Source organism: Lithobates pipiens, unplaced genomic scaffold (genome assembly GCF_037356315.1).
Source record: "Lithobates pipiens isolate NorthernLeopardFrog02 unplaced genomic scaffold, aLitPip1_a1.2 Scaffold_8, whole genome shotgun sequence".
In the NCBI taxonomy this organism is placed as follows: Eukaryota; Metazoa; Chordata; class Amphibia; order Anura; family Ranidae; genus Lithobates; species Lithobates pipiens.
Window position 1 is genome coordinate 166,464,655 of NW_027507903.1, and position 12,012 is coordinate 166,476,666.

General features: G+C 36.7%; 1 protein-coding gene across 9 annotated transcripts in view; it reads left to right on the forward strand.

Moving 5' to 3' along the window:
• Positions 1 to 12,012, forward strand: part of CACNA2D1 (calcium voltage-gated channel auxiliary subunit alpha2delta 1) — a 930,857-nt gene that overhangs the window by 457,431 nt on the left and 461,414 nt on the right. For 8 of the 9 annotated variants that reach the window (XM_077469518.1, XM_077469511.1, XM_077469509.1 and 5 more), the window contains exon 5: positions 2,381 to 2,425. The exons of the other annotated variant lie outside the window; for it this stretch is intronic. In XM_077469518.1, coding sequence (XP_077325644.1) covers positions 2,381 to 2,425 — 45 coding nt within the window. The remainder of the gene's footprint in view (positions 1 to 2,380; positions 2,426 to 12,012) is intronic. 9 annotated transcript variants of the gene reach the window in all.

Below are 12,012 nucleotides of genomic sequence, written 5' to 3' on the forward strand. Positions count from 1 at the left end.
CTAGTGCCCTGTGGCAATGTTGCTTGCCCTAATCTTCCCATCAGGTTGATGCTTCACTACGTTGGATCAAGTAGAAATAAATTACCAGAGTACAGAGCCAGATCAGCAACCTCACATTGTTCACCAATGTGGTGATATGTAATGACATTGCTGCACATTAGACTTTCCATGAACATTTTATTACATGAAATCTCTTGGATCTCTTTATTCAACTTGACCACACCCCTTATTGTAATTCGCCACACACATTTTGCCAATATGTACACCACTGATATATCACCCTACGTAACTTCTCATTGGGTTGACCACCTTGCCTGTTTTCCTTTACATTTTTGATTATTTTGCTCATTTTCATTTCCAGTTCACATGGTCATCAGAAGAAATAGAGACAATTAATCTCCCTAATGGGGGCAGCTATAGAAACCCACCAGAGGCTTTAATCATTTTCCACTCTATCCAAAATAGTAAAACTGGTTTTATGGAAGCCACCTTTTCCATTAAACTATGGCAAATGATTTTCACTACCCACAATGGTGCAGATCTTTGCTAAAAAGGAAATTATAATAACTGATTCTCGAGGAAAAGGCCCTTCGCTGATGTACAAATTCAGCAATGCAACTGTATATTTTATGAAAAATAAACTGTAAATATATAAATAGATAAACCCAGAAATGTTAGCAATAGTTAACCTTTACTTTGCCCACACTAGGCATTTTAACTACTTGCTGAAGAGTCTCCGGGGAGTCTAACCTAGATATCTAGTTATCTGTGGATGATTTTATCACTTACATGTGACAGTGCTTAGGCTTAGTGGTTGGCAGCTCAGACATCAAGTGATGCATTGTGGAAAGGTAGGGAAATGTCCAATTTTTCCATTATACCCAGAAGTGCTAGGCCCTGCAAGTAGGGTAGAACAAGTAAATGGTTCTTAGGGTCCTCAGGCCCAACTATTGTAAAGTACACAATAGCAATAATATAAGACAAAAAAATGCATACATAAAAACTAAAACTATGTAGATAGAATGTAAATAAGAATTTGCATAATGAATTGCCAGGTGTAATTAATAATGTAGATAAATAATATTGATAGTGCAGCTTGTCAGTTGTGAAGACGTTTTTTTTTTTTTTTTAATTAGACCTGCTAATATTGTACTGTGCTTGTACACAGCAGATAATTATTAAACATACTGTAGCAGCACGAATGGCAGTTGGCTTGTCACATTTACATATTGTAACCAATGTATAGTGTTCTTCAGTGTGGTGGCAGCAAAAGCGTTAAGCAAACATTGGTCCCCTATGTGATAGCCATAAAGTTATTTGAAAAACAAAAGTGTAAAAATTTTACAAGGTACACCCATGCACTTAAAAATCCCACCCCCAAAAAATGATGACCCCACTGCCCACATAAGTACACTTATGTAAGTAGATGCACATGTTGAGGGCCCCTACTTGCAAAAAAAACATTGCTTGCACTACGCATGTTACTTATCAACACACAAGCTGGAGTGGGAGTAATAATTTTGGGGCCATTATTCATGGTTAACACTAAACTGATGACCTGTGGACAATTTTGGGTACCAAAGTTTGTTAACATTTAAAAGTCACATGTAATTTTAAGGCTTGACATGTTGAGTAATTATTTTTATGCACGTTGGTCAATTTTTTCCTGAACATTTGCAATTGATAAGCTATTGCACAAACATCATGTGACTTAAAAAAATTGGAACTATCTCCAATTTATTTCACAGGGTCCTGCTTTCAAAAATTTGTTTTCCTTTTTTTTTAGGGGGGTTGGGGTAGTTTTAGGTAATCTTTTTGGGGGAGTTTTAGTTAATCTTTAGATCTAAAATTATCATTTTAAAATATAAAAAAAAAAGAAAAAAAATGAAACAAAAAATAATAATTTTAGCAGTGGAAAAGTAACTGCCAGCTGATGAATACAGGAATGCACGCAGCCTCATATACATGGTTTGTTCCTTGTAGAGGTTGGGGTTGTCTCATGCTGACACATTGCTTATAAGAACTGAAAGCAATGCTGCCATCAGAGGAACACTTAGAACTAATGCATTTTTTGTGTGATGTTAAACAGATGTACTAATATAACTTTTCAGATTCATCTGTTTGGTTGTCAGGAATGTAGCTGTAAATTTTATCCATGTATCTGCTAAATTAATCTTTCAATAAGTTTAACATTTAAGCAATGTCTGCTCTTTCCAGCAGCAGACATAGTTTTAATATGGATGGTGTATTCTAAATGTAGCTGACGTCTCTATCATTTTCTTATATGCTTATGTTTTATATTATAAAATAATAAGTAATCAGAAATAATTTGAGTTGGATGAACTGTATTCACACACCAATCTCCACTCTCTTTTTACAGAATAATGACATAGTTTACTACAACGCAAAGGAGGATCACTATGATGTAAGTAACTAAATGTTTCCCTTTGTTTTCATCTTAAAGTCAACAGCTGTGACAGCTGTTTTATACTTTTAAAAGCAAAAGTTTGCTATGCCCATTGTTAGCCAGAAAACTTTCTATGGCTATTTAAAGCAGAACTATACTAACTTTGGCTCCTTGGCTCCAGACATGCAGAAGCATCCCTCTTCTGCATTAAAAATCCTGCCTGTCTGCCCATTTTAATTGCTTACATGAAATTCCACTTTAGTGATTCGAACAGGGTATGCCCTCTTGGAAAGCAGGGCTAAACTGTACCAACTGTCATAATTCTGCCCAATGCCAGTGCCTCAGTTTCCATAAGGACAATCCCAGTTAATGGTGGGATAGCAGCAGATGAACTTAGAGCTTCATGGATGTCAGATCCCACTAAGTAAGTAATACATTTTTAAAAGTGGGCTGGGGGGGGGGGAGGTTAGCTAAAAAAATCATGTAGTGTCTGATCTTTTTCACATTTACTTTTTCATGTTCATTTTGGCTGAGGTTTTCTGTACATCTTATCCTTTAATTCAGAGTATAGAATAAATTAGACCAGTTTTTAAACCATATGTCTGTGATACATGATGCTTCCCCCATACATGCTACCAACTTTTATATCCAGTATGCTTCTTTACATCAGGCAAAGTTATTTTATTGTTATAGATACAAAATAATACCTAATACCGTTTTGGTAATCTGTTTTAGTTGCATAAATGATGAACTAAAGTCTGCTGCTGACCCAGTTTATAATATAAACTTCAAAAGACTACCAGACTTTACTAATGAGCATCTAGAGGCTGTGAGTGTTTTTAAAAAACATCTATATTTTATTTACATTGCATCTATGCAAATCAAGACCTCATAACTAATGACAGAGGTGTGTAAAAAAAGAACTATGTTAAAGCATATTTGTATAGTGGACAAACAACAATCTTAATGCAAAGTCAAGGAACAGCCCTTTTTGCGAAAAAAAAAATAAAAAATACTGTTTATAGAGACCCTGAAAACAAAATATTTTAAGCTGTCTGCATTAGCAATGAAAAATAAAAAAAAGTAGAAATGTTTCTGTATAGTCAAGAGTTCTGTACAAAAAAATGGTACTTTTATTCTTTCTTTCTTTGGCCATTAACAGAAATTCTTAGGAAAAGTCTTCAAAAAATTTGTATGAAAATAGATATAACATTCTAATATAATTTGACAGATTTTGTTTGCTTTTAACATTTGATTTTGGAATGAATAATGAATAATGAATAAAAACTACATAAACTGGTAGAAATAGGTTTGCGAGAAAAATGAAATACCGCTTCAAATGTTCTTGTCACTGCAGTTGAAAATGAACATCGATTTGGCCCACTAGTGGTTAGAAAATCAAACACACCTTTTTAGAACATTCTTTTTCCTAAGAATTTTCATTTCAAATTCTACCCATCTAGAGCCTTCCTTCCTTACTCAAATCACTTATTTTTGAGCTTCTCCAACATGCCGTAAAGGGTTTAACTAGGAAGAGTTTTCCACATGAAACAAGACAGGAAAATCGTATGACATGTCAGGCAGTGCTGGCCAGCTGAAGCTCTATGAGACTCATTTTTTTTTATCAGTTCTTTAACCACTTCAGCCCCAGAAGGTTTTACCTCCTTCCTGACCAGAGCACTTTTTTACAATTTGGCACTGTGCTGATTTAACTGGTAATTGTGCAGTCATGCAATGCTGTACCCAAACAAAATTTGCGTCTTTTTTTCCCCACAAACAGAGCTTTCTTTTGGTAGTATTTCATCAATTCTGCAGTTTTTATTTTTTGCGATATAAATGAAAAAAGACTGAAAATTTTGAAAAATATATATTTTCTACTTTTTGTCCTAAAAAAAATACAAGTCAATTTTAGTCATACATTTAGGCCAAAATGTATTTGGCCACATGTCTTGGGTAAAAAAAAAAAAAAAAAAAAAAAAAATCAATAAGTGTATATTTATTGGTTTGCACAAAAGTTATAGTGTCTACAAACTAAGGTACATTTTCTGGAATTTACGCAGCTTTTAGTTTATGACTGCCTATCTCATTTCTTGAGGTGCTAAAATGTCAGGGCAGTACACCCCCCCCCCCCCCCAAATGACCCCATTTTGGAAAGTAGAGACCCCAAGGAATTTGCTGCGAGGCATGTTCAGCACATTGAATATTTTATTTTTTTGTCAAAAGTGATTGAAAAATCCACCAAAAAAAAGTACACATATTTACTGACATTATATATTGCTCAAACATGCCATGGGAAATTGTTAAATGACACCACAAAATACATTCTGCTGCTTCTCTTGAGTACAGGGATACCACATGTGTGGGACTTTTTGGGAGCCTAGCCGTGTACAGGACCCCAAAAACCAAGCTCAGTTTTCAGGCTTTCTAAGGGCATACATTTTTGATTTCACTCATCACCATCTATCACAGTTTCTGAGGCCATGAAATGCCCAGACAGCACAAACCCCATTATGGAAAGTAGACACCCCAAGCCATTTGCTGAGGGGTATGCTGAGTATTTTGTTGGGGTTTTGTGCTTTCTGGACATTTCAGGGCCTCTGTAACTGTGATAAGTAGTGAGAAGTGAAATCACCATTTTACACCCTTAGAAGTCCTGGTGGTTGGTTTTCGGGGTCCTGTATGTGGCTAGGCTCCCAAAAAGGCCCACACATGTGGTATCCTCGTACTCAGGAGGAGCAGCAGAATGTATTTTGGGGTGTAACATCAAATATGCCTATGGCATGTTTGAGCAATATAACATTTATTGACAACTTTGTGAAAAAAAATGTATTGTCATTTTTCCGAAACTATTGGCAAAATAAAAAATATTCCATGGACTCAACATGCCTATCAGCAAATAGCTTGGGGTGTCTACTTTCCAAAAAGGAGTAATGGGGGGGGGGGGGGTTGATCTGCCCTGGTACTGTTATGCACAACAGCACAACATTAGAAGCTTATGCCACACATCACCCACTCTTCTAACCACTTGGAGACAAAGCCCTTTCTGACACTTTTTGTTTACATGAAAAAAAAAATACTTTTATTTTGCTCGGAAATTATGTTGAACCCCCAAACATTACACATTAAAGGCAGAGTAAAATAATGGGTGTTGCAGTCTTTTTTTTTTTTTTCACACATTGTTTGCACAGCGATTTTTTTAACACTTTTTTTTAGAAAAAAAACACTTTTTTAAATTTGGATGCACTAAAACACACTATATTGCCCAAATGTTTGGTAAAATATAAAGATGATCTTATGCCGAGTAGATAGATACCAAACACGACGTGTTTCAAAATTGCTCACAACCGTGCAGTGGTGACAAACTACATACATTTTTAAAAATCCTTTACAGATTTACCACTTTAGATTTACAGAGGAGGTCTACTGCTAAAATTACTGCCCTCGATCTGACATTCACGGTGATACCTCACATGCATGGTGCAATTGCTGTTTACATATGACACAAGAATGACACTTGCGTTCACCATTTTCTATTACTTATTTTGTTTTTTTATTTTATTTTTATGCTTTTTCTTGAATTTTTTTTATTTTTATCATTTTTATTGTTATCACAGGGAATGTAAATATCCCCTATGATAGCAATAGGTAGTGACAGGTACTCTTTTTCATTTTTTTTTTTCATTTTTTTTAATAGGTTCTACTCTAGATCTCTCCTCTGCCCTCAAAGCATCTGACCACACCAAAATCAGTGTGAAAGGATGCTTTTTCCCAATTTCCCAATGGCGCTGTTTATATCCAGCAAAACCAAAGTCATTAAATGCTCGTAGCTTCCAGTTTCTAAGGCCATAGAGATGATTGGAGTCATTCTGGTCTTCGATCAGCTCTATGGTCACTTGTCGGAACCACCGGCTGCATTTTCTGGTTCCCTGATGGGACAGGAAAGCCCAAAAAAATGGAAGATGGTGTGGGGGGGGGGCGTTCCCTCCCACTGCATGTAAAAGCAGTCTAGCAGCTAATTAGCCACTAGGATTGCTTTTACATGAAAGCTGACCGCTGGCTGAAAAGATCAATACCAAGATGATACCTAAACCTGCATACATCATTGTGGTATAACCACTCAAATTCCAGCAACATACCAGTACTTTGCTGGTCCTTGTTGGGCATATATTGTAATGTTCTATTTTTCATGCAGCCTGTGGGCTGAACGAAAAAAGAGATTGATCGGTGGGTATGTATCGTGAGAGCAAATGCTGTTGCTGTCAAGATAAATAAATCAGTGCTGCTGCTGAATTGCGTACCTGAAAAGCAAACAATGTTAACAATAAAACATTAACTCAATAGAACAACAATAATATGTGCCAAAAAAAGAGTAAAAAACATATGCCGAAGCATGGGGGCAATCTGTCTCAAATGTTGGGGCAAATCGCCCTTTTTTTTAACTGTAGTGTTGAAATCACCTCCTACATTGCTGGAGTAGTTGATTTATGTATTATGAGAGCATACGCTATTGCTGTCAAGATAAATAAACCAGTGCTGCAGGTGAATGGTGGACCTGAAAATAAAATAATGGTTAACAATAAAACACAGTAAACAGTAAAGTATAACATATTTACATACCTGAAAAGCAAACAGGATAAAACATCAGTAACAATAAAACATTGCAGTTAAAAAATACAGTAAAACAAAGCAGAACAATAGAGAGAGATCAATAGAGAGAGAATAGAAAAAGAATAAAACAACGACTATTTTTGGCTTTTTTGTTTTATATTTATTTAGTTTTTTCACCTTTTTTTTACGCTTTTATTTGTAACTGTAATGGTTGTAACGGTTCCAGGTTTGGGTCTCTAAAAATGTGATGGCATCTTTGGAGACCATGTGTGTTTCCTAGTCTGTGCAGTGCTGTACCCTATAGTAATATCCACTAGTGTGTGATAGAGATCGATCAGTGGGTATGCCCACCATTAGAATACTGCCCTGCATCCACCCACTTCTAATTCTGGACATACACCATTTTTCTTCAACTGTGGTGGTGAAATCACCTCCTACAGTGCTGGAGTCTACAGTCTTTGTGTCTACATGAAGGGAGGACAGAACAAAAACATTCTTATTAGGCTCTCTCCCCCAGCCTAAGATGGGAATCTACAAGCCACTGGGGTAAGCCCCGGAGATTAGATTGCGCAGTGCCACATTCGCCAATTCCATTATCAAACAATTGACTAAAAAGTATCACGCTTGTATAATAATTGTCCACATACAAGTGGTACCCCTTTCCAAATTAGGGTGACACCAAGTTCCACACAATCTTACCAGCACTCCCTGTGTAGTCTGGGGAGTTCTCCGGCTCTATGTAACTATCTCTTCCCTCGTAAACCATAAAACTATATGTATAGCCTGTTGTCCTTTGACAGAGCCTATACATCTTGACCCCATATCTGACAGGCTTGCTGGGAAGATACTGTTACTGATAAGATGTTTGACAAGTGGCAAGAAAACAGAATCAGGGACTCATCATCATTTGGTGTGTTATTTGGTTTGGTTTTTCTTTTTAGAAGTGGAAAATATCATTAAATATTACTGTGAAACAGGCACAGTATTTTATTTATTTTTTTGCCCTGGCCTTTAGTTTGTTTCTCTTTGCATATTCTTTATCGTTGTATAAGGTTGTGAAGTACATAAATGCATGCACACAATTGAGTATGATATTTCCATATCTACACAATTAAGCAGACCTATGGCCATGGTAAAGGGAGCAGATGTGTAGCCTTATGGATCATTTACACAACTCTGGCTATCTGGATATTTTGGCTTATGTTCCAAAATCTGAACTGATCTTGGCTTTTCCTGTAGCATGGATGAATTAGTTAACAATTATGCCATCGAACTCATGTCAGATAGTCTGTACTGTAAAAGTCTGAATGTACGGCAGTATTAAAAAAAATAATGATACATTAATTCAATATCTGAGAAAACATGTAGAAGGCATACACCATCAAGATGTGTTATTTTATATAGTACCCGATCAAGTCTGCTGTCTTCTATTCATTTTAATAGTCTACACTTACAATAAATAGTAATTGTTCCTGGTGGTAATATTTTCTGAATGAGCTTTTCTTGCATAGGTAGGCCAAACCATAACGATATTGAATCATGGATCAATGCCAACACATATTGCTTTTTACTTTAAGAAACCTTGCCATCAATTTCTGACCCTGTCAAGATCAACAGTGGTTTGTAAATGACTCTGTTATTTATTATTATTAAATTATGATCAACAATATGTGTACTATTCACTAAAAATGCAAATGTATAATTTCCCTTTTAAATGGTACAATGCTTACTGGCGCTATTAAAATAGTTAACACAAGTTTAGGAAAGTGCTAGCAAACTTTAGTAAGACTTCAATTGTTTCTATGCTTACTTACTTATTTAAGTATGTTTTAATGAACCAATTCTATATTGTAATTATTATTAAAACAGATGTTGTAACACACATATTTTAATTCTCTCTGTAATATATTTCATTTGTTTTTTATTTAGCTGTAAAATGTAATAGAAAGATTCTTGTCAGCTGTTGCAAATGGACTGTGATGTGACACCACGCTTTGCCTAAGGAGGAACAGTACTCTGTTCAATGATATAAATGAAATGAAATTAATTTTATTTAACCTCCAGTTGTATTTTGAAGTAGATACCTGCAGATATTTCTCATTAATTTAAACCATCTTAATAAGTTAAACACAATTGAAATGAACTAGCCTGCACCTTTGCCCTAAGCACAGAAAAAGTAAAAGGGCATATAATTATATATATCTGTTTACTTTCTCCTAGAAGCCCAGTTTAGTCATTTACACACAAGGTCATATTTATTAAAACTGGAGCACTCAGAATTTGTTGCAGCTGGGCATGATAGGTAGCATATCAGCTTCTAATTTTAGCTTCAATTAAGCTTGGGCAATAAAAACCCAGAAGCTGGGTTTTTCTGCAGTTACACCAGATTTTGCATGCTCCAGTTTTAGTAAATCTCCTCCACCGTCTACTAAATCTCCATCATATTTTTAAGGAAATAAATTTGCGTAATTTCTCACAGTCAGTGTTAATGGGGGGATCCCTCCCAATGCACTATTGTATTCTGACAGTGGAAGATTTCCCTGCCATCAGAATACAATTTCACCAGCAGTAAATGTGTGAAAAAAATACTGACAGGCTGGTTGTACTAATGTCAGTTGATAGAGTAACTTTAGTACACACTAAAAACCTAGGATGTGTGTGTGAACTGCTCAGGCTGTATAGGAGTAAAGACTTGTGCCCACCAATGTAAGTGCTGGTCAGAAAGAGGGCTTGTATATGCTCCAGACAATAGTAGAAAGTGACTGAGTGTCCCAAAGCAGCACATCAAGCCAAGACCTCCTGGATGATGGTGAATGACAGTGTTCAGTTAAGTCTTGAGGAAAAATAAAATAAAATGGAAGCTGATTGGTTCCCATGCAGAGCTGCACCTGATTTTGCAAGCAAAGTTTTAGTAAATCAATTTCATTGTGTCTCAAAAAGGTGCAAAAAGTTATTATTTCAACTTGCTATAATCTTAATCCATTTTCAGTATGTTTGTCACAAAATCTTCAGAGTTTCGCAAATCCTATCCACCTTCGATGAACCTTTCAATTTGACAGGGTTCTCAGCAGAAAAGAAAGACCTCTTTGTAACAATAATGTCTTAGAATACTTAATGAGGTTAACATCCACTTTGTGTGCTTCTTCCCTGAACATAAAGCGATTTAAGGTAAGGGGGGTTTCCACAGTGCTTAGACTATGCTCTTATCCAGGCTCAGAACTCTTTACCCCAATTATCACCATTTATAGAACATACTGAGCAGATGAAAAATGCCATAAAAAAACATATCTTATTAAATCTTATGAAAAACACAAAGTAAATAAGCCACACATCTGTCCCGATTGGACAGATAATAGATTGCTTATACAATTTATTGCACAATCAGACTGGATCAATATAAACAGCCATGGAAAATAACCCAAATAGGTCTAATAGTAATGTACATTTTATAGCTCCGCCTTCAGGTGTGTTTTTTTCACAATTGGACTTTGTTATATATGTATTTATTTGAATGTGTGTCACATCAAGTTGTCTGCATATGTGGGTAGCTAAAACTATGTTATGTTACATGACCATTTTATACACACTATATGGTTGAATTACTTAAGGCATATAGGCTGCTCACTGTGTAGAGCAGGGGTCTCAAACTGGTGGCCCTCCAGCTGTTGCGGAACTACAAGTCCCATGAGGCATTGCAAGGCTGACAGTTACAAGCACGACTCCCACAGGCTGAGGCATGATGGGACTTGTAGTTCCACAACAGCTGGAGGGCCACCAGTTTGAGACCCCTGGTGTAGAGGAAGTTTCACATTGCAAAGAAATTTGCCCCTGAGTTTTGTCTTGGAATAAATATTCTAAGACATGTGATGTTATGGAAAGTAGATGTTTCTCTATAACAGACTGAAGCTGGTTATGAATATAAAATAGTATTGTTCCTGTCTGGCTTCTAAAATGCATGTGTCTAGCAGATGCCCACTAGCTTATTAGAAGAACCAATGGGCTTATTAAAAAGGATGAACAAGGATGAACAGCAGAAGCAATGTCTGGACCTGCAGGTATTCATTTGATCAGTGATCTGTAGGCCTTTTAGGCCAATGTTTATTTAAACCATGTACACTCTAAGTAATAGAAGCAAATTCCTGCTCCTAAATGTAGTATAAAACATGTAGTTCTAAATCACATCCAGTGATGATTGCTCCAGTCTGTTGGAATAGTTCTAAACATAGGCAGAAACCAAATATTAAAGAGGAAGTAAACCCTGATGGGTTTACTTCCTCTTTTTTTCCCTGCAAAGGTAAAGCATAATGGACTACTATGCATCGCATAGTAGCTCATTATGTGTCACTTACCTGACACAGGAGCCAGCGAAGTCGCCGCTGATCCCTGTAGTCCGCCGCGTCCATCTTGCTGGTGGCGTCTCGCAGCTCCGACCAATGACAACGGCGAAGCCGCGATGACGTCACTCCCGCGCATGCGCACGGGAGTCGCGCCTCGCAGCTCCGCCGCTGTCATGCGGCGAGGCCGCGATGACGTCACTCCCGCGCATGCGCACGGGAGTCGACAAATTTGGCAAATCCATTCTTGGACTTGCCGCATTTAGTGCGCATGCGCGCCGCTGTCTACGGCGCATGCGCCGTAGACAGCGGTGCCCATTTTCGGGCAAATATCTCCTAAACCATATAGGTTTAGGAGATATTACTTGGACCTACAGGTAAGCCTTAATCTAGGCTTACCTGTAGGTCAAAGTTGTTTGGAAGGGTTTACTTCCATTTTAAATTAAAAGCAGGTATCACATTTAATTTTGTCAAAACATTGATTCTTTAATTTTGCAGATTATAATTATGTTTTGCTTATTACGCTAATAACACACCAGTAAATTGTGTTCTACTGCTTCAAAGCCTTATATACAACACCTATTCTAATGTGTCACATTGTTAGAAAGACATGTTGAGAAATGCACTTTTGACTTTCTGGAGATTGAAAGATCAACATTACTT